Below are 22,928 nucleotides of genomic sequence, written 5' to 3'. Positions count from 1 at the left end.
AACCAAGTTAGATTTTGACAGAAGAGGAATTTCCAATACCCACCCATAAATCGTCATCCGATCAACGCAAAAACTCAACTCGAAACAATCGAGTCGAGTCGCTTCGAGTTTGGTCAGCGTGGTCGATTCGCAACTTCCGAAATAAATCGTAGATTTGAACTGAATTCTCGTTTGCGAGTGTGTGTGATAGCAGGCTGAGATCGCCTCTCATGTGGATGGTGGGGCAGCATGTCTGCTCTGGGAAGCAAGGCTGAACGCCAGCCCAAATCCCGGTTCCAATCGCTGGACATCAACAATCTATACTGCACAAGCAGGGTAAGTTGAAACACTTTAAATGTCCTGCTTTATTAATAACACGTTCGACGCGGGATGTGCAATTACTGATCCACAAATGTTTGTCATGTCGATGTTCTGTTTATCATTTTTATTATGGTATTTAATTTTTCTTGTATTGTTTTATATTCATTTTATTGTTTTTCTTTTCTCCTCCATTTTATTTAATAATACGAATGTTTCAGTTGACAAAAATATTTTTTATAGTAATCTAAAAACATATTAATGATCATTCTTTAAATTAGAGGTTGAATATATATATATATATATATATATATATATATATATATATATTAACAAAGTCTAATAATCGGGCATAACATCAATAAAAACATGAATTTCTTCCAAAAATTTATTTTAAATCCATACGTTTCGGCTATAATCCTTTGTTAATACATATCTCAACATCAAATTCAGAATCATACAATATATATATATATATATATATATATATATATATATATATTTATATACGCTGGAAAATAATAAACATCTATTTGCAACGTGTTAATGACAAATGGCTAGGTGCTCTTGAACTTAATAAAGGTATATAAATCCAGATGAACCAGAAGTTTCAGACGATAAATTAAACCTCACAGATCTTATGTATTATTTGTCCAAATATTGAAAGCAAATATAGCATTGGCACACTGTCAACACTCCTGTCTACGTATTGTATAATGGCTAATCACATTTACATTTTTTATAGTAAGATGGTATACAGAATATCGAAAATAATGCTTACGCACAAACTAGTGTAATGATTCATTTGGTTTGGTAATAGCTTGCAGTTCAGAAAAAAAAATCAAGTTAAGATGACAAATATTTGACAGATGAGTCAATATATGAGATAAGCGAATTCGATTATCAAATCATCATCAGTTTAGACAAATGTTTTATCAACGTAGGTAAAGGAGGTAAAGGTATACGTGGTCTGTTCAAAAAGTACCCGGAATTTTCGTATATAAATATAAAATATTTATTTATTCGTCTACATTAATGTGGTCCCCTTCAAAGTAGTCCCCCCCAGATATAATACACTTATGCCAGCGTTTTTTCCAATTTTCGAAGCACCCTTGATATTCACTTTTTGATATGTCCTTGAGCACTCTCAGCGATTTTCTTCAATCGAGGAAAACCGCCGTCCTTTCATGGGTCTCTTCAACTTTGGGAATAGGAAAAAGTCACACGGAGCCATATCTGGTGAATTTTTGCACTTTGCAACACTTTATTTTATTTTTTACGCAAAATTTAATACAAATTCTTTGACTTTTCAATTCTTCCATTGTAAAAATCGCCGAGCTCAGAAAAACACGTCGAACCTTAGCGACTACCACAGACAAAGTAAACAGTGAATATAGCTGAAAATTTCATCATACTTTAGGGGCATGTATACCAACACAATAAAAAAAAATTTTGACAATCAGACACTCCAGACCCGCGAAATTTAATTATTAGTAATTCCGGGTACTTTTTGAACAGACCACGTATTAATGAAAGTTATAAAGATAAGACGTATCTTGTTAATCTACTTATCTTCAGAATCGAATTCTAAATATTTTGAATTAAACGTTACATTATAAAATGAGATTACTATAAAAAATACTTTGTATATTAATCATTCGTTTGCTGCACATTGTCCTTCTGTTCAATAATGATTTCACTTCTTCTGATTATTTAAAATCTTAATTCTGTCCGCGTTTAGATACGCTTTGAGTCAATCAGCTCTTTTCAATGCAAAAGTTCCGAATATTTGACTCGGTCTACATATTTTTTCTGAAACAGTGTTTTAATGACGCTGTGTTGATTATCTTTAGCCTTTTTATGCATTTACAAAATAATATAACTGCAGCTCCATTTATAAATCCCAATATTCGTGCCGCCTCGGCTTGAACTACCTTATACAAATTTATCCATAGGATCGTCTAGAATCATTCTATAAAATTGGTTAAATAAAAATCAGTGAATCATGTACATTATTCCATAGAGTTCACGTCAAAAAGTGTTAACTAATTTATCGAATATAACATTCAGTATATCAATATATATTATCGATTTAGGGTGATACCGTCGAACAGTTGACGCAGAAGAGCAGCGTACCGCGCAAACATGGCATGCAGAGTCTGGGTAAAGTGCCGACGGCCCGTCGCCCACCAGCTAATCTTCCGTCGATAAGAGCCGAGGCAACAACAACAAGCAGCAACACTACCATCGTTAACAACTCTACATCTACTTCAGCGGCTACAACAGATCCGCAACAGCAACAGCAAGTACAGCAACAGCAAGCAGGAACTACCGGGCCAGTCCCAAACGCAGCAGGTCAAGGATCATGGGCGTCGGACTCGAAGAATGTTAGTTATATTATTGCACACATTGAATGCTTATTCAAACAAAAATTGCATTACATGGTTTATTATATTTTTAAAGCCTGCCGCAGCACAGCCTGCGGTGTCACCGCAGTTGCCGCAGCCAGTAAGTGGCGTCACTTCGCCACAGCAAGCGCAGCAGCTGCAGCACTCGAACGCCGCAGGAAACACGTGGAGCGCCGTCGCTGTAGGCAAGTATTACAATAACAATTACATATCGAACTTTACATGCTCAAATGCCTACGCAATTCTGTTAATAATTTTATTCTTCCATTGTATGTTGGTTAAGCATTATTTATTATTAACAAATAAAAGATTTAGAATATACCCAATTTACCAATATTTTGTTTTTATTACATTCAGCATAAATTATTTTCTGTATTTTTCTATTCTATATTTTTTCTTTGATAATCCTTAATTTGATACCAAACTTGATGTTCTCAAAATTGTGCTAATGAAGATGTTGTTTTTTTATTTGTCAGGAGCTGGACTTTCTCACCAGGATCATCATCACTCTCATCATCAACATCCACCGAGTTACCAGAGCCCCCAATTTCAACACGAATTCCCATCCCTGGATGGCCACACACCGAATGTACAAACCCAGAAACCTGGCCCAGATGCTCAGTATGGCCCGGGACCGAGTCTAAGACCGCAAAGTAATTTTTTTTAATTAGTTAAGATTTTTTATAATATGTTGCTATTGTTCAAAGAATTATTTAGTTATTATTTCAATTTTCTAATGTCGTTAGTTATAATATTTAATAAAAAAATAATTTTTAGCGGAAGGCAGTTGGATACAAGGCGGCCGTTCTTCATCAAATTCAGGAAGCACAGAAGTTGCAGGAGCACCAGCAGCGGGCCCCCCGGTTGGCGGAGCCACCGCTGGAGGAGCTGGAGCTCCCATGGGGGGCCCGGCCCTCCAGCAAGTGCATCCACAGTTTCAAGCCATCATGCCATCTTTTGTAAGTTCAAATCAAAATTAATTCAATCAGGTCAATCGAAAATGACTACAAATGGTTTACTGGTAACTTTAAAACTGATTTTTTTCTACTTTTTTCATTTAATATTGCTTTTTGACATACTGGAAACTTTTATCAGACTTAATATTTTTTATAAAAAAAAATATTACAAAATATTAGATTGCTAAACTTTTATTTTGTATTTACCACACTCGTATCCGAAAAAATGACCGAATCGTATATTAGATTTTGATTATGAAAAAAATTATCTTAGGATATTTGGGCTTGGAATTCATTTTTTACTGGCATTTCTACTATCATATAGTTTTAATAAGAATATATGGTTAACATAGATGTATCGAGGCAGTGGTGGCGCGGCCGGCAACTTTGGTCTCCCTCAGAACTTCGGCGCAGCTCCGACCACGGCTAGAAACCAAGCCAGACCGCAAAATAGCTATAATGAAACACAAGGGTGAGTTTTAGTGCTATATAATTTTATGAAAATATCAATAATAAACTTTAACAATTAAATACTTCATCAGGTCACGAGACAATAGACGCGGACCTCCAATCTCTAAGCGCGATATTGATTTGTCCGACGCACCTTTACAAAGACCAATCATAAAAGAAGAGGATTTAGATAAAATGGAAGACATTGCTCGTGATGTAGGATGGGCTGCTCATGATGACATTGACTACAAGTAAGTTCATTTCTAATTTCATATTTTGCTATTGTCAGTTGCATATTTGAGAAGACTGTTTTAATAAAATGAATGACTATATAAAGCCATGTGGTCTGGAGCTAAATAATCAGAAAGATATAGATTTTTTTGCACATTGTACATTTTTATTTTGAATAGGCACATATCTTTCAAGGACTGGACTTTATAAAGGATGTTATAATATGATACTTGGAAGATGATAATTCTTCTGAATAAATATGAACAGAATCTATTACAAACTTGTATCATTATTTGCCCTTCTTGTTGAAAATATTTCTAAGCATGTCCTAATTGTTTTATGTTTGAAATGTTTACATATTTTTTGGAAAATAATTTCTTTTTGTTACAGTCAAAAACTTGCCTTTTCTGATGATGAAAGTTCTGAACCTGCCGCATCGCCTGCTCCAATTCGTGAAAGTTCTAGGGAAAGCTCTCAAAGTCAATCCAACCGTATAACTCATTCTTCATCTGCTCCTCCGCCTTCAACTATTACTAATGACGCACAAACCAATCAGCGTCAAATTTCTCCAGCACCCGGAAAAGTTAAATCTGCTTCAATTGAAAAGAATATTGAAGACAGTAATAATGCAAATTCAGGAAGCGGTGCGTCAAGGGGTCCAATGTGGAGTTCAAGAAATACCCAAAGTAGAGACGTAGATTATCGTCAGAATGGCCATCAGAGAAATGCGCCAAGAAACGTATTAGAGGATGATGAAATTTGGATACAACGGAGGAAACAAACTCATGAGCGAATTGAAAGAGCTCAAGAACTTGCAAAACTTAGGAGAGAAGAGGAGGACAGAAAGTTCATGGAAACTAAAATGGCCGCTAATAAAAAACTGTTAGAACTAGAACAGAAAATCAGTGCAAAAAAGAACTCTACTTCACAAGATGGCGTTAAAGATTCGGCTTCAGATAATACTATAAATTTCAGTAGCAACCAGGATTCACACTCGAATTCAGGAATGCATCAGTTGCAGGGATCTGTCAGCAGTGATGGTCTCGAGTTCAGACAGATGTCTCAGATTGGTAATGGTGGACCTAGTTCAGTTTCCGGTAGAGGATTTGTACAATGGAATGCCTCAGTTCAAGAGCAACAATCTGCAGGTGGAGATAGAGGTGTGTTATCAATATTATGCTCATTTTTAACAATGTTGCATAATTTATTTGTTTATCACATAGACAAACATGTAAAAACTTTTTTTTTTTCAGATCATCATCGCGATCCGGAACCTCGAATCATTATGAATTCACATGAACGTGATCGCAATGGTCCGATCTCTTCTGGGAGGGACTTAGACAGCGGCGGAGGTACAGGTTCTGGGGGCGGTGGCGGTGGTCCCAATTTCTCCAAACAATTCCAAATTGATCTTCCGCCAAGGTTTCGCAATCAAGCAGAAAAAAATCATATCGGTGGTCAGAGAGGGGGCGGAAGCGTTGATAAGGTAATTGCATTTTTATACATATTTTTTACCTATTTAATTGAAGTCATTGTGGATAAAATTACTATGATAAATGATCTTAATTTCCAGGTGAATAATGTACCGTTTGCACAACAATATGATACTCGTTGGGTGCATCCTCCTACTCAGACATATACAAAATCCTCAAGTATGAGTGGCGTTCAATCAGGTGGTGGTAGTAACAATAACACAATGTCTAGAAGAGCTCCAAGTGCTGACGATGTAGCTCAGCAGCATCGTGGAAGTAATAATAATTTATCCAGCACAAATTTGCAGCAATATCAAAATCTTTCGAGGCAACAAAGTGGCCACTCTTTGAATAGAAGTATGTCCGATACCTCGCAACGGAAATTGTCAGGTATTTTTGAAAACTATTTTGAAATGAACATTATATTTAGAATTTCTTCATCTTGGATTACAATTAATTCAAATAATAATAGGTATGATAAAAAATGTGCATGTTGATACAGACTCTCACAGAACAGATTTCAGTCTCAGACAGAAATTTAATTAAAAATAATTGTTTATATGTTAAAAAATTTAAGTAATAATTTGATGTCATAGCCAAATACTATTTTTTATTAAATTTGTTAAAAAAAACTCTGTCATTTATTTTATCATTCTAATTTTTTTTTATTATTTTTTTATTGAAAAATGTTAAATTAACATATTATTGCATTATTATTACACAATTATATTATTGCAAGTTAATTATAATAAAATTTATCAAATTATTATTAAAACAATTTAAAATTGTAAAGTTTAAAACTTACATACTTCTTACATAAAATTGTATTAAAGATTTTCTGAAATTTAAACATTGCAGTAGAGATTTTGGGTATTTGCTAGATCCCATGTGGAAATTTGCAAAACAATTTTTTCACAATTACCTATCTTTTAAATAATTCTTTCAGCTTAACTCTATGATAATAATAGTATCAATGTTTTTGTTTTAGTATCAAGCGAAGACAGGAGCAGCACAACTTCTTCACACAATCTAGAAGGTAGTCCTCCTAAATCTGAATTGAAAACCAGCGAGTCTTGCCGTGAGTTTGGCTCCTCTTGGGCTGATGAGCCTTTGGAAAATGAAAAATTGTTATACGGAAATAACAAAGCAGAAGATGATAGAAAATCCATTAAAGATTCTGAGAACAATGAAATGATAAAATTGTCTGATAAACAATCCTGGCCTGACTCCACAAAACATACTGTTGATGTTTCTTTGAAGAACTCTAACAACAATAAACTGAATGAAACTACTAGCTCAAATAAACAAGTAATTGAAATTACTCAAGTTTCTATCAGTAAGAACAATGAGTTAAAAACTGATAAAGAATTACTTAATGAGGATTATAGAAGTGGAAGAGACTCTGGGAATAACAAACGCATGAGTCCTAAAGTCAGCACAAGACAAATGGGTTCTCGAGGTGGAAGAAATTTTGATAATTTTAGAAGGGGACAGGATCAAAGTGGAGTAAACAATCCTAGAGTGGAGGGACATAGGAAGAATATTGGCGGTGGTGGACGTACTAGAGGTGTTGGAGGGCATAGCGGTGGAGATCATGCTTGGAGCGAGACAGATGGGTCTGAAGAACACGAGGATGACAGGAAAAAGTATGTACATTTTATTTTTTTATGATTCAACTGTTGCATTAAGGCAAGATGCAAAATCTTTTCGATACATGTAAATAATCAATTTATTCATTAATAATTGGGATTTAGCTATTTAGATAAAATTCCAATATTTTATTTTGAAAATATGATGTTTGTTTTTAATAAAAAAAATAAATAGTACGATTTTAATTTGATATGTTTCAAATGAACTTGTAATATAAGTAATTGAATCAAATATGGTGCATAAACACTATCTTGTTTGACCCAAAAGAGCGACCCATCATTCCTTAATGAAAGCTCAATATAAAGTTTCATTGATTTTGTTAACAATTTTTTTATCAATAAACTACGAAGAAACGGCTTGACCGATTTTTGTCGAAAACTAACCATCACGATTCCCAACTGAAATCTTTCGAACGGTTTTTGAATTTTGAAAATCGGTTCAGAAGTTTTCGAAAACGTTGATGAATTATTTTGCTTTTTTTATATTTATTTAAAGTATCGGCTCGGCCGATTATCTCAATAAAACAATGTGAGTGCTTCATCGAGTTACATCGAATGACTTTTAAATTTTTGAATTTGGTTTATCAAGAATGTTTAAAGTTTTTTGAAAACCTCAAAAAAAGTTTATTTTTTCATACTTAGATTTATTTCTAAAATTAAATGACTAGTCGTAGGACCTTGATGTTTTAGTATCTTTACGAATGATATCGTTAAAAAAAGTTTCATAAAAATCGAAAATCTTTTATTCAAGAATTAATTACGGATCATTACTAAAACATAATCAGCACAATTCTCAACCATTATCTTTCAAATAGTTTTTGATATTTTAAAATTGAGTAAAAATCTGGAGAAAATTCTTTTTACACTTATTTAAGCTTTTTTATGATTAGTTATAGTAATCGCAAAAAAATCGAAAATGAAAATTGTTATATATCTTTACGTTTCAGAGGTTTCTGAATATTTTGGCATACCTTAGAAAAAATGGATGTATGTGTTAGTGCGTGTGTGTGCGTGCGGATACAAATTTTCGTCGACGATTTTGGGAACACGGTTCAACCGATTTCAATTATTCAAAAAACATTCGATTGCTTTTGATAAGGAGACGTGCTGATTAGTTTTTGGCATAGGAGGTCTAGCCGTTTCGAAGATACGGGGCAAAAAGTGCCACGAACGGTAGCTCAGTTGTTAAGAGAACGGTGTGTCCGATTTTAATAATTCAAAAAACATTTTACTTGTATTGACATGACGATCGAGTTACATCGAATATTTAGAAAATATATTGTTATTTACATAGAAATAATTTCTAATTCTAAAAACGGTGCAAAAAGAAAGTAGTTATATAATTTACTACATTTATATAACTTACACAAAAGTAAATCATGAATTTATATTTGAAGTTTTCTATGAAATTGTTTCAATGATAAAAGTTATTTGATTTTTGTATATTAATACTAAAATAAGTTCTTTATGATGCTCATGATCATAAATTTATCAACAGGGGCCGCCGAAGTCCTAAGCAACTTCAGCAACAGCTCAGTCGAGATTCAAATCACCATCATCAATCTCAGCAACAACAATCGAGTGCACAAAATCAGCACCATGGCATGCAACAACGCTCTACCAGTTCTGGCTCACTGAAACAAGAACCTAGGCAGCCTGCAGAAAGATCAAACACTCAAACATCGCTCAATAGAGGTTCCAGCCATCAAGAGGGTTTTGCACCTCGAGGGGAACCATCAAGAAGAGGTAGAGGTTCAGCATATCGTACCTCAAGAGGCGCAATGAAAAATGTGGATTATGGACCCCCCCGTAGAACATTTGGTGGCGATGAAATGAATAAACCAAGAAATGAAAGTTCAAGTGGAGACAACCAAGGATTGACCTCAGGTAGATTACTGATGAATTGAAGGAAAAATGGAATTTGGAGTGAGATAGAGGATAAAAGAAATATTTTAAATGCGTTTCTGATAAATTATGGTATGAAAGTGGTTTGGATGTTCAAATTGGAAAAGTATAAATGACGGTAATTATGAACAGATTTAAAATTGGTTGAATATTTAATGCAAGTGATTTGTTATTTAAACAAGAAATTCAGGTAATAACTGCTTATTTTTGTGACATGGCTGGCTCACACAAATTATATTATCTTCTTACTCAAGAAAAATTACAATTTGTGTAACAACATCTATATTGTTTTTCTTTATTATTTTTTTTTTGTCATTTGTCGAATGAATAAATATTTGTATTTTGTTTTATGCCATTTTTTATTATATTTTTGTACAATTTTCAAGTAATTGTTTAATCTTCATAATGTATAAATGTTATCTAACTATTATTCATACATTATATTTTTTTCTTGTTATTGGAAAAGTGAAGACTGTGATAGTACACATTATTTATTTTCAAATTATTTTATAGTTCATAAAGTTAACACATTAAAAAATTAGTCTGATTAAATTATTACAATATTATCTATTCTATATTTGGACATACATGGGAAAAGCAAATATAATGTAATAAAATTATTTTTAATGGTTACATTTTTCTTTTTATTAACATTTGTTATCCTATCTGCATTACCTTTACAATTTATTTATAATTTTTTAACAATTGCTTTAATGAAATAGTTCATTGCCATCAAATGTGTCTTTCAGGAACATACTGAACTTTATTATATTCTGTAATTTTTGTAATTAGATTTATTTATCTTTTATAAAGTTTGAGAAATTACATTTTATTTGTTTATCAATCAATACCACATTTAATAATGCAAATTAATTTTGTGAAAGCAACTTTTATAATTTGTTTCATTACTTTTCACACAGATGACAGAACAAAGTTGAAACAACAAGCCTTGAGTGCAGGTATCGGAATCTCTACAAGCTCATCAGGCACAACCTCGACCAGCAACACTGCTTCCAGTGGCAATGCCAACTCATCAAATGTAGCAAGGTCTGGTGGAGGAGCAGGTCAGTTTTGTAATGTTTTAATAACAATTTTTTTTTAAGGTGATTCAATGTAGATAGTCGAAACCAAACTTTCTAGTCATTTTTCATTGTCAAATATTTTCTTACTCAATTGTTTTTAAATAAGTTGTCAAAAGTTGACATAAAAATTAAATTAAATCCATTTGTTAATGTTCATTTATATTTTCTTGAAAATATTTTTCGATTTTACTGATAGTATTAGAAAAACTATAATTATATTTTCAACGACTTCTTTTGAATTCAAACTTGCAGTTTAATATTTAATATATATATGTTATGTATATATTGTAATTTTATATTTTAGAGCATAATATTCAAAGAATGCAACAATGAATTATTTTAATTTTTAACTTGCATAAGAAGTTTACCACAAGAAAACCATTGCTATTTTTATGTTTTATCGACATTTTAAGTCATTCTGAATCTTTGTCCCAATTTGGAAAAAGTGAGCTGTTTTGAGACCTTTCGTTGAGTTATCAAAATACGTCTTAGACTTACTGGTTATAAAATATGTCTTGTAGGACAAACGAGCGCGTGTTTATGCATTGTAATTAATACAATTACAAATATTATGAATATGTTTCAAAGATATAAATTAGAAATGGCATTGATTAGTTTTTAGTGAAAGCAAAATCTTTATTTACCAAATAGTTTAAAATTTTATCTAATTTCATTTTTTTATTTTTTATTAAGTCGATTATTATCACATGTCGAGAAGTTTATGCAACTTGCCTCAAGGTACTTAATGCTACTTTCCACACTAGATTTGACTGCTATTATGCAAGCATAAATATAATCATTTGTATTAAATACTTGCGTATGAAAACCGACTAAGATGTATGAAAAAATATTTGTTTTTTTTTTTTCAAATATTTTTGAGGTTATATTTACAATTAGTTAAGTATATTTGAGAGCGTTACATTTATATATATAAATCACTTCACTCAATAAGTCCGTAGGATTTTCTTCGAATATGATATACCAATTATAGCGAACTTCGAACATTTTTGTAGTACCATTTGTACAAAATTCGGCCATCATCTAATTATTTGGCAAATATTTCTTCAGAGCGAGCATTCTTTTAAGATCTGAGAACAGGATATGGTCGCTGGGGGAACAGATCTAGAGAATACAGCGAGTGGGGAAATAATTTGGAGCCTAATTCATGTTTTTTTGGCCACTGTTTTAACAGATTTGTGAGAAGGGAGAAGCACGGTTTTCTTTTTCAAATTGGGCGGTTTTTCCGATTTTGATTTTCAAATGTTCCAATAACGTTATACAATAGTCACTGTTGATGGTCTAGCCCTTTTCAATATGCATATAATTTCTTGCATTTTCAAAAACTGACGTTATTACCTTACCAGCTGACTGGTTGCATTGTTTCTCGTCATTGTGTCTAGTCCACTTGGCTAACTGTCTATTCGACTCGGGAGTGTAATGTTGAAGCTAGGTCATATCCATGGTGACATTGATGCAAAAACTCAGTTTTATTTTGATTAAGCAGCTCCAAATACTCCTACGAATCATCAACTCGTTATGCTTTTGGTCAATTGTGAGTTTGCGCGGCACCCATTTAGATCAGAGATTTTACCTATTTAAAGATTTGTGAACTATATGTCCAACACGTACTATTGATATCTTTAGGGTGTCAGTTATCTCAGGTAATGTTACTTTTCGGTTTTCCGAAACATTTCGGTGGACTTTTTATATTTGTCTGTATAACCACATCAATTGGCCTTCCAGAGTGTCTAGGTGGCCACGATTAGTATCAGCAATCAACTTCTTCACCATTTACCTTGATTTGAAACAGTCCAGATAATATTTATCAACTGATACTTTGTCAGCAATGGTATTTTTACCCATCAAAAATCAATGTGATAAATCAACCCATGCAATTGCTTTGAATTCATGGTTTCGAAAAACTCAAAAGTAGCGTCACTTGAATCTCTCAAACTTGTAAACTAATCGTTCGATTGTCATATTTTTCATTATCAGGAGCTTCTAAGGCATCTACTGGCGGTTCCGGCGGAGGATCGTCGCGAATGCGCAGTGGAGGACGCGGTAAGAATGCATCTGGAAAAAACAGCGATGAAGCTTGGGACACCACTTCAGATCATTCTGAATCTGGAGGCAATCTTGGTCAAGGAAAGAGACGAGAGAACAGGGATAAGGATAGAGACAGAGGTAAATTTAATCAGTCAGCGAATCAAATTATTTCCATAGACAAATCAATTTTATTAAGTGAATTTATTTATCTTTACTAGTATTGATTTTTTTCTTATAATTTACGCTTCTCTAAAAAAAAGGCATAGTAATATTTTATATTAAATTTTCACAGTTGATCAAATTCAGATATAGATTCAGATTTAAATGTTACTTTTGATTAAACACAGTTTCTCCCAAAATGAATGACTATTATTTTAAAATCTTTTTTTAAATATGCAAACTTTATTTATTTATTTTTAATGTGTATTACAAATTTAACACACATATTTAATAATATGTAATACCATATTTTTTTAATAATTAGAATATAAATTATTTCATCTTGTTTTTTATCATTTATTCCAGGAAATTCAAGGACAGGAAAGCCTAGGAATGAAAGAAAAAACAATGCTGCTCAAAATAAGAATAGTGGGTCAAGTCAAATAAGTGGTAAATCTGATGACCCCTCCAAGAAAACTTCCGAAACAACAAATAATACTTCAAGTTCACTCAATCAAAACCAACAAGCAAATTCTAATGCAGGAAGCAAAAAGGATGCTTTGGAAGGTATATATTCATATTATATTGCATTGACTCGCCATTTAAATCATTCAGTTCAAAAATTTATTATTTACATACGTTTTTCAGGTATTGATCTTAACAACTTCGCTTCAGTTGTTGTGATTGATGAACAATTGGAGAAGACTTCCAGTGCACAAAATTCATCAGGCCAACAATCATCTTCTGATGGTGATGGTTTTCAAGAAGTTCGAAATAAAAAGGGAGCAAAGAAAACTGATGAACCTGCTATCAGTGCTGGCAATGCAAGTAATCAGACTGGGAACCAAAACCAACAAGCTTTGAATCAAACATCGGGTCAACAGCAGGCAGCTCAACAGAACCAACAACGTTCAAGCTCTACACGTGGGGAGAAGAAAGAACGATCTTCAAGCAAAGGTATTATTTATATAAATATTATATACTTATAAAAATCTCTATATGTATATTTATACTGCATAACACGATAATTACGTTCTAAAAAACTAGCGTGTTATGCGAATCCGTGTTATACGGGATAAAGAACTAGTACAAAAAGAGGGTTACGTTCCAAGAATTCAAAACATGCTACTTATCATGATTTTTTACTGAATATTATTATGTTTCTTAAGAGGTAATATACATTACATGAATTATATTACTTTTCGTCATAATTAACAAGCAAGTGCTATCCAACATGCTTTTTTTTGCAATACATCCTCATCCGCTGAGCAGGTTTCTGTACTTCCTTCAGATCCGTGCATTATTTTGTGCAATAAAAATTACATTTGCGATTACTTGCTTTCAGCTAAAAGATACTTATATATTTATCATATACAAAGTTATCTTTATTAAAATTTTATGCTCATTTAAAAGATCTTTAAGAATAATTGACTAATTGTTTGGATGAGCCTAGATTTTTTTTTTATATAGGACGTACGCGCTCGAATAATAAATATCGAATTAGTTATCTTTTTTCATTAGTTTCATAACATTTACTGAAATATTGTACGGCGTTTTTACTAATTTTAGATTAAATAAAGTTTGATTTTCGTAGGTTTTACTATATTTTTTATTTTATTAGGGTTTTGCTCAATTCCCAAACCTTGTTAGAGCAAACTGATGCTTCAAAAGTACCATGTTATAAGGGGGTTGTGCGGGGGTTACCTGTATATAAATATTAAATATATCAAAAAAATATTTTTCAGAATTACAGTTAATGAATTGAATTATTGATAAATTGAACTTCTCAATGTAGTTATCAATTTTCAAAACTAATGTTTTCAAACAAGTATGTCAATATCTCCATCTGCACAAGTTAATCTTTTTATTTTCTTTCAAATATCTCATTATTTTCTGTTTATAAATATTATTGTTACATTCTGCATTATATGAAATTTTATCTTAGCATTTTATGTTACTAACTATATATTATAATTTTGTATATATTTTAATTGTTATTCATTATGTCAAATAATTGTATTTTTGAGTCCTCTTGGAGAAATCTGTGGGCTATATATTTAAATAAATAAATAAATAAATATCAATCATATTCTATAGTTACTAGTTCACAATTCTTCTGATATTTTTCAGAAATCTTAACAGTGTATTAATTTTAGATCAAATTAATGACATCAATACTACTGTTTACAGGTGCCTCGAATAAAAATGCTCAAAGTAAACAGTCTACCAATGCTACAAACAATGCATCTCAGCAACAATCACAGCAAGTAAACAATTCTTCTAACAATGCCTCATCTAAAGCTCAATCTGATCGTCCAAGACAATCAAAATTGCCACCGAGATTTGCACGTCAAAAGGAGAACATCAGAATGCAGCAGCGTGCTCAGGCACAAGACATCAATGTTATGGCTCCTATGCCACCGCCTGTTAATGCTTGGGATAAACCTATCACAGCAAGCCTGAGGCCAAATATAGAATCAGACAATGCAATGACTATAGATTCAGAAGCTATAGTTAACATCACCAATGAATCTGGACAAAACAGTCAAAGAAGTACACCGGGCACAAACAATGATGGTAAGCTAGTTCCTACCAAGGCCCATACTGACCCAAAGTCTGCACTGGATGGAACCACACCTCCTGTACAGACCATTATATTTGAGAATACGAATTACAAATCTGGACCTAATCAGAATCAAACTGTAAAACAAACTGAAAAACGTGACAATGATATTTTTAAAACAAGCAGTCTAGATATCATGGAGACTACTACGCCTGTAAGCAGGGACGGTCAATTGTCTGGATTACAGCTTTCTTTTCAAAGCAAAACAGAATCAGATTATGATAAAGATATGAAGTTGTCTTTCAACTTTGATTCGGATTTGGCACAATTAACTGAAGATAAAAACACCAAGGTTCTAGGACTGCCTCGTTCAATGCATTCCAGTTCTTCACAGAGCACAATTAGTCCATCAACAGCAGAGCTGAATCTGAAGATACAAAGTGTTAAAAAGGTTTGGGAGAATGCTCCAGTAATGCCAACTGTTTTAGAGCAACAAGCTTCCAATGAAGACGCCCAGCATAATTTATCATCTCCACATAATTTAGGATCTCATCAGGCACAGCATAATTTGAGCAAACATCAGGCACACGCAAACTTAAATCAAATGAATCAAATGGCAAGCCAAGCACATGCTCACAACCATGGCCTGGTAGGACCTGGTCATAATTTGACCTCACAGCATAATTTATCGCCAGCTGCTACATATGCAAGTAGTTTTGGCGGTGACCCATCTATGGAACATTTTGGAAAATCTTCAGATGGTAATGACAATGAAAATGTTTACAGTCCAGGACCTCAACATGTTACTCCTTATAATCATGTACAACAAATGAACAAGCATAATGATATGAACAGTGTTTGTAAAGTGAAACAGCCTCAATCGATGCACCCTTCAGGTTAGTGGTAGCTAGAAGTATATATACTATTTGTTTATAATTTTATTCAATATAAAAATTTAAAATTTAGGTTTAGGAGGTATATCAGGTGGTTCTCAAGGACTTGGTCTTTCACCGCCTCCGTCGTTGCAACAGCAGCAGCAAGCCCCGCAACAACAGTATTATCAAGCCGCTCAATATGGCAGTATGTCTGCCATACCATCACCTCCAGCAGTCTTGTTTAATTCAAGTATGTGTACAGCTTTTTTGAATATGTAAACATATATATTTCTGCTTATTTTTTCATGTTTTTTACAAAAATGTATCCTTGTTATTTATAGTAACAAGCAGTAGTTTTAATGTCATCATTTCAAATGAATTAAATGATGATGAAAAAAATTTATATTTTTATAGCAGCTGCCGCAATGCTTGGTTCAAGCCAGTTGGCACCACAGCAGCAACAGCAGCAGCTTTATGGTGCTGCTGCTTTTCAAATGGAACAAGGTCGAGGCGCCTATTCTCAGTTTCCTGGACACTATGCAGGTAATATTCTGACAAATGCTAATTTGCTGGAAGCAATGTAAAAAATAAATTTAAAGTATCATCAGCATAAAATCTATATAATTGTAATAGTCTTATTACATTATACTTTATTTTTTCAGGTACGCCTATTATTTTTTTCATAATAGTGTGCTTTTAAAAACAACAACTATATTTCAATAAACGTGTTCTGAATTAATGTGGCACTTTTTTATGTAAAACTAATCATTTTTATTTTCAGGTGCTAATGCCCCATATAATTACATGCAGACTACTCCCAGCCTTCCACAACCAACACCGGATATGTATCAGAGTCTGACATCCCAATACAGAGCAATGGGCGGAGCACCATTTGGCCAATCGCAACAACTCAATAATCCGAGCACTGTGCTTATTTCTTCTACTTCAAATTCTCTTATGTCAGCTAGTGTGAAACCTTCAAATCAGGTTTGTGTTTAATATAAATTTTGCTAATAATAATTAGAATTTTGTTACACTTTAGTAATGTTTTATTTATTTATTTATACTTAATATATTATATACTCATTGATTTCATTTCATTTAATTTTTATTTATTCTGTTCTAATAGAATTTCAAAGCCCCAAAAACTTGCCATTTTTAATATGAATCTTTTTATTACAGATTGGAGCCATAGGCAGTAAATCTGGATCTGCTGGCCCGGGACACTATGCTCCGCAACAGCCTCCGCAGTACATGGGCGTTGCTTACCCACCTCCACCACAACCTGGTCCTTTGACAGCTGGATCTTCTTACTTTGGCGGTGCTGGCACTGCTGCAGGTGGTGCAGGATCTGCTGGCGGTTCCCAAGGTGGATCTCAAGGTGCAGCAGGTGGAGCGGGAGGTGGAAGTGGTTTCTATGCTCCGCCCACTGGAGCTGCCCCAGGTGGTTTTTCATTGGCGGCAGCTGCTGCTGCGGCAGGAATGTTTGGAGGTAATCAGCCACCACCGCCGCCCGGGCCACCGCAAGCGCAGGTGCAAGGACAAGGATATGCGTCACAGGTAATTATTACATATATTAGCTGTAAATTTAAATTATTAGTATTTTCAACTTCTTGCAGGGTAAGTTATAGTAATCGTAAAAAATCGAAAATGAAATTTTTTAATGATTTTAATATATCAAGGGTTTTTCAACATTTTGGCATATCTTAAAAAATGGATGTATGTGTAATATGTATGCATATGCATACATAATCCGCGGATCAGCCCATTTTAATTATTCAAAAAAACATTAGGTACAGCGGTTTTGGAGATACTATCTATTTCGCGGTACCGCAAGTTCCAGCAATTTGCCTTAAATCATGATGCGCTTGCATCACTAGTTTTTACTGATATTTAATTGTAAAAGTGGCAAATGTAATCATTGAAATTTTTTAAAAGTTCATAAAATATATAAGTAAAGGCCTGTTGATTTTTTTAGAACCAAATATTAAAACCAATATTTGTCATGTGACTGATTACTAGTTGAATTACATCTTCCGCTGTGAGGATTTATCAAGTAGCGTAGTTGTTTCTGCAGCCGAATGACTGATGTGAATGTTTTTCTTCCAGTTTTTAACATCCCCCTTACAATTGGCAGCGACTATGCAACAGTACAGAGGTCCCCAAAGTGCCTATCTTAAAAATTTACCAGATCCAGTAAGTTATCAAATGATATGCATATTGATCATGAATGTGATGTAATACTTAAACAATATTTATTATTTTTTATATAAATAATTCTATTTCTCTTGGTATTGCAGTGCAGCCGACCATTGAAGAGCCCAATAGGTGAGTCATTGGGTCAAATGAAGCAGATTCAACCACAACACAAATCTTATCAGTCATCCGTGAGTTTTAATTGTTTGAGTTCTGTCTTTATTTGTTTTTTTTTTTAATCCGGTTTATTTACATGTGGGTTATGATTTTTGTTTTGTTTTTTATGATTTTTCATAATGCAATTAATCAGTTTTTTTTACTAATTTATGGCAGAATTTGAAAGAAAATTATTAAAAAAAATTCTTAATTTGTAAAATGTTACACATGTTTGGATCTGTTTTATAAAATGGCTTAATTTTAAGGTATAAACACATGCTATCAAAATACATACACATACTAACCGTACTAAAACTGTAGAATTTCATGAATAATCATAACCATAATGATGATTATATAAATAATAATAATTGAAATAATCATACTTCAAATTACTGATTGAGAAAAACTTTCGAACTAGTTTCTTTTTTTTAAATCATAAAACTAGTAGTGCATAATAAAATTAGTACAAAAGTGTTTTATAACTTAACAAATATTTAAGTTTAAATAATTATTGAAAAAAAAATTGAAAAGAATTTTAAAGATATTCGAGTATGTGAAACCAAGAAAAAGATTTTAATAATATAAGCAAACTAATGAATTAATATTGCCAGTATCGTAACAATTTGAAAAAAATAGTCACTATTTTCCGAACTGTTTGTTTGCTAAGTTAAGTTTATTTTTAAATAATAGAATAAGATTTCTTACTTCATTTGTACTTGATTAAAATATGCCTCCGGGCTAGATTGATAATGTTAATTTTTTCCAATTTTTTTAAATTTTGTTTTTTGTATTGCATATCATTTTAAAACAGTATTTTCGAATCTATTAGCTAATACATATTTATTTTATTCACACATTCAAGATTTTGTTTGATTTTCAAAAACTTGTCTTATTGACAATTCTATACATATATACTTGCAGCACTAAAGGAATCAAATTTGGTTTGAAGAAAGGCATTTTTGTATTTATATTATTTAAATTTGAAATGGAATACAATTTATGTATAAATGATTTTGATTATGCAGGTTATGCAGGGCAACAACAACAACAGCAGTGGTGGTGCGTGTCGAACGATGCAGGCAGCGGCGGGACAAGCGGGACCGGTTCTGCAGGGGGCGGGGCCATCGCCCCACCATCACAGCAGCACCTCGGCGGCAGCGGCAGCAACCATCACCACCACCAGCAGCAACAACAACAGCAGCAATGGTCAGCAGCAGCAGCAAATCGGAGCGCGTTACCCCGGTCCGATACAGAGACCAACAACCAACACCGTTCTGGGGGTGGGGGCGTACCATCCCACGCACCCCACTCATCCCACGCATCAAATGCATCAGCATCAAATGTTGCATCAGCAGCATCTGCATCAGGTTCATCATCATCAGCAAATGGCGCCAAATGGGGTGCAGCAGCAGCAACAGCACAGCCATCAGCAGCCAAGGGGACAGCAGTCCACCAGGCATAACCAGACTGGCTCGGGAAACAAAAATTACTATTCCAGAGGTAATTAATCAACCCACTGAAAATCTCACACCTATCAATAGTGAAAATAAATTGTTCGTATGGCATTTATGTGATCTATGATAGTTGCCTATCTTTAGGTTTGTTTTGTATGTTTTTGCTTTAATTTTTATTGTCTAAATTTCATGCATTCTATGAACATTAAACGTTTATTAACTTCCCATAGGGCAAGTTATAGTAATCGCAAAAAAATCGAAAATGAAAATTTTTGCATTTCTCGACGTTTCAAAGGTTTCTGAATATTTTGGCATACCTTAGAAAAAATAGATGTATGTGTGTGTGTGTGATGTGCGTGTGTGTATGTATGTGCGGATACAAATTTTCGTCGACGATTTCGGGAACACCGATCAACCGATTTGAATATTTCAAAAAACATTCGATTCTTATTGATAAGGAGACGTGCTGATTAGTTTTTGGCGAAGGCAGGTCTAGCCGTTCCGAAGGTACTGGGCAAAAAGTGCCGAAAACGGTAACTCAGTTTTTAAGAGAACGGAGCGTCCGATTTGAATAATTCAAAAAACATTTTACTTGTATTGACAAGGTGAAGAACCGATCAAATTTTCATAAAGGCAGGCCTAGCGGTTTCGGAGATTTAATGAAAAAAGTAAAAAAAAATGCCATTTGGCGGTCAAAAATGATCATTAGACATATGCACATCAAATTATCAGATATTTTATAGAGATTTTAACAATAAGTATAAATTTGGTTTACATTTGTATGGGTTCCGTACCAATGTTTACGTGTTAGACGGCGACGCGGCGCTTACGCGCTTCGATATTTAGTCTTTATGCAGTTAAAGCAGTACGATTGCTTTGAAAAAAAGTTTAGACCTTCCAAAATATGTCAAAATAAAGAAAACATTTTTTTTTTCAAAAAAAAATTACAAAAAAAAATTTTTTTCAAAAAAAGTAATTTTTTGTCCGATTTTTAGTTTCTCACAAATCTTATTTTTTCGAAGTAAAATTTTTTCAAAAATGTTAATCGTTTTTAAAAAAATAATAATTTTTGGTACGGAAAGTTCCAGCAATTTTCCTTAAGGCACGATGCCTTAATTGCCTTAAGACAGAATTCCACTTACAGCTAGTTTAATGATTATGATATTAATTCTAGGTGGGCATAATAACAGTGGAAATATGGAACAGCAGCAGGCAAATACTGCTTCTAAGCAAAGTGAAAAAAATGAAGTGAAACAACAAGTGTCGAATTCTACGGAATCGAACAAGGACGATGTGACAAATGAATAAGTGAATCTGAAAAAGTGGGGCGAGAAAACTCACATAAAAATCTTTTAACTCAATATAAATATTAACAGATTAATGAAAACAAAATGGACTAAATTTCAAATCTATCAAGTGTATTGATAGTTATCTTCTAAAAAAAATTCAACTTAAAATATAATTAAAAATATAAATTCTATCGGTAGATATTCAATGACAAAAAAATCTAAAGATGGCGTGATGACTTTTTAGTTTTTTCCACATGAGAAACATTTATTTATCTCCTTCAATTTTAGTTCTTAACTGCATTTCAAATATGTTGAAATGATTATCTTTGGTAAAGTTATACGGTTAACTCTGTGTGATTTTCCTTTTCCATGCTCTACTAGTAATGTCAGAAGATCATATTACGGCAGTTTCTAGTAGGGATGTGTATCGATATTGACTTTTTGACAAGTGTGATGTCATACAGATTTTGACATGACTGGTGGCATATATAAGGACCTTGAAAAATTCAATCTTTACCGAATCAGAAATGTACTGCATTCTTCTATTATTTATGCCAGTGGAAAAATTTTCTAATGTTGATTTGAAGCCTGGCACATTTTCCCACAACATATTGAAGAATTTGATGTGCCGTGGAAATGTTTCAAATGGTCAATGTAATATTTTCATTTTTCAATCATATTATATATTTATATATATATATATATATATATATATATATATAATAAAAATAATTATGTGAAAACAAGGAAATACTTTAGCTAATGCTCTAATGCTAAATAACGTTGACTGATTCCTGTTTATATATTTGTGGTTTTTTTCAGCATTTATGATTTGGGGTTTACGAATATTGTTGACTCGACAAAAATTATAATTAGTGTATAATACAATTAAATTTAGATATGCATTGTGATGTTATTACTTAAATAATATGTATTTGATAAGGCAGATTGACAAAAAAACTGTATATGGACTTTATGAATTTTTATAATGGCAGAATTTTATGGCGATTTCAAGTTGAAACTTAAAATTAGTTTCTATTTTTAGATACAGTAAATCAAAGTACTTTACTCGTAATCGTTTGTGCCGTTTTTCTCTATTAAAGATTACGCTATTTTCTGCCAAAATATATAATCAAAACAAACATTTCGTCGTGAATGAATTGTTATAATTTTGACACAAGCAATTTTGATGGAAGTTGCAATTATATCTTCCATCAATTGTAAATGGTTGTACAATGAAAACAATCATTATTACTATATCAAAATAAATGCTTTAATGCAAAAGCCAAGAGTATATTTTATGACACTGGAATATAATTAATCTAGTAAATTATTTTCTCAACAGAAAATATGAAATTTAACAGCAAAATTACTATTTGATGCAGATGATTTCAATCAGCACATATATGTAATGAATATATAACTCTTGAAGAGTAACTTGAAAATATGCACACTCTAGATCTATTCTTCGGGAACAGTTTTTAATGCCAGAATAGTAGATCAGCTCATAATTTCATTTATAATATTTTAAGGAATATTTTATATAAGATCTACTAAAAAGACTGTTCAATGTTTTTAAACAAACTTAATGATATGGCACGTGTTATTTGAAAAAGTGTATTTAATGGTAATATCAAATAAAAATATTACTATATATATATGTGGAATATACAAACTTATAAGTTTTAAGTATCTAATTTTCATAAATGAGTCTGCATAAAAATATTGTGCGGAAAA

General features: G+C 32.7%; 1 protein-coding gene across 1 annotated transcript; it reads left to right on the top strand.

Moving 5' to 3' along the window:
- On the top strand, window positions 1-21,890 carry LOC113386857 (putative uncharacterized protein DDB_G0282133). Its single transcript, XM_026624621.1, has 25 exons — window positions 1-315; window positions 2,394-2,684; window positions 2,761-2,890; window positions 3,182-3,358; window positions 3,483-3,664; window positions 4,015-4,133; window positions 4,204-4,362; window positions 4,733-5,502; window positions 5,596-5,828; window positions 5,916-6,204; window positions 6,803-7,460; window positions 8,962-9,350; window positions 10,289-10,432; window positions 12,446-12,634; window positions 13,022-13,222; window positions 13,304-13,612; window positions 14,846-16,114; window positions 16,185-16,343; window positions 16,508-16,636; window positions 16,875-17,080; window positions 17,276-17,653; window positions 18,203-18,289; window positions 18,394-18,480; window positions 19,474-19,948; window positions 21,077-21,890. Exons 1-25 carry the CDS (start codon window positions 229-231, stop codon window positions 21,208-21,210), a joined length of 7,251 nt encoding a protein of 2,416 aa, XP_026480406.1. The 5' UTR covers window positions 1-228; the 3' UTR covers window positions 21,211-21,890.
- The last annotated feature ends 1,038 nt before the right edge of the window (window positions 21,891-22,928 follow it).

Source organism: Ctenocephalides felis, unplaced genomic scaffold (assembly GCF_003426905.1).
Source record: "Ctenocephalides felis isolate EL2017-DRISC unplaced genomic scaffold, ASM342690v1 CF-g0.4_SCAFFOLD_00845, whole genome shotgun sequence".
NCBI lineage: Eukaryota > Metazoa > Arthropoda > Insecta > Siphonaptera > Pulicidae > Ctenocephalides > Ctenocephalides felis.
The sequence above is the reverse complement of the archived record's forward strand: the minus strand, read 5'-3'. Positions and strand labels throughout refer to the sequence as shown.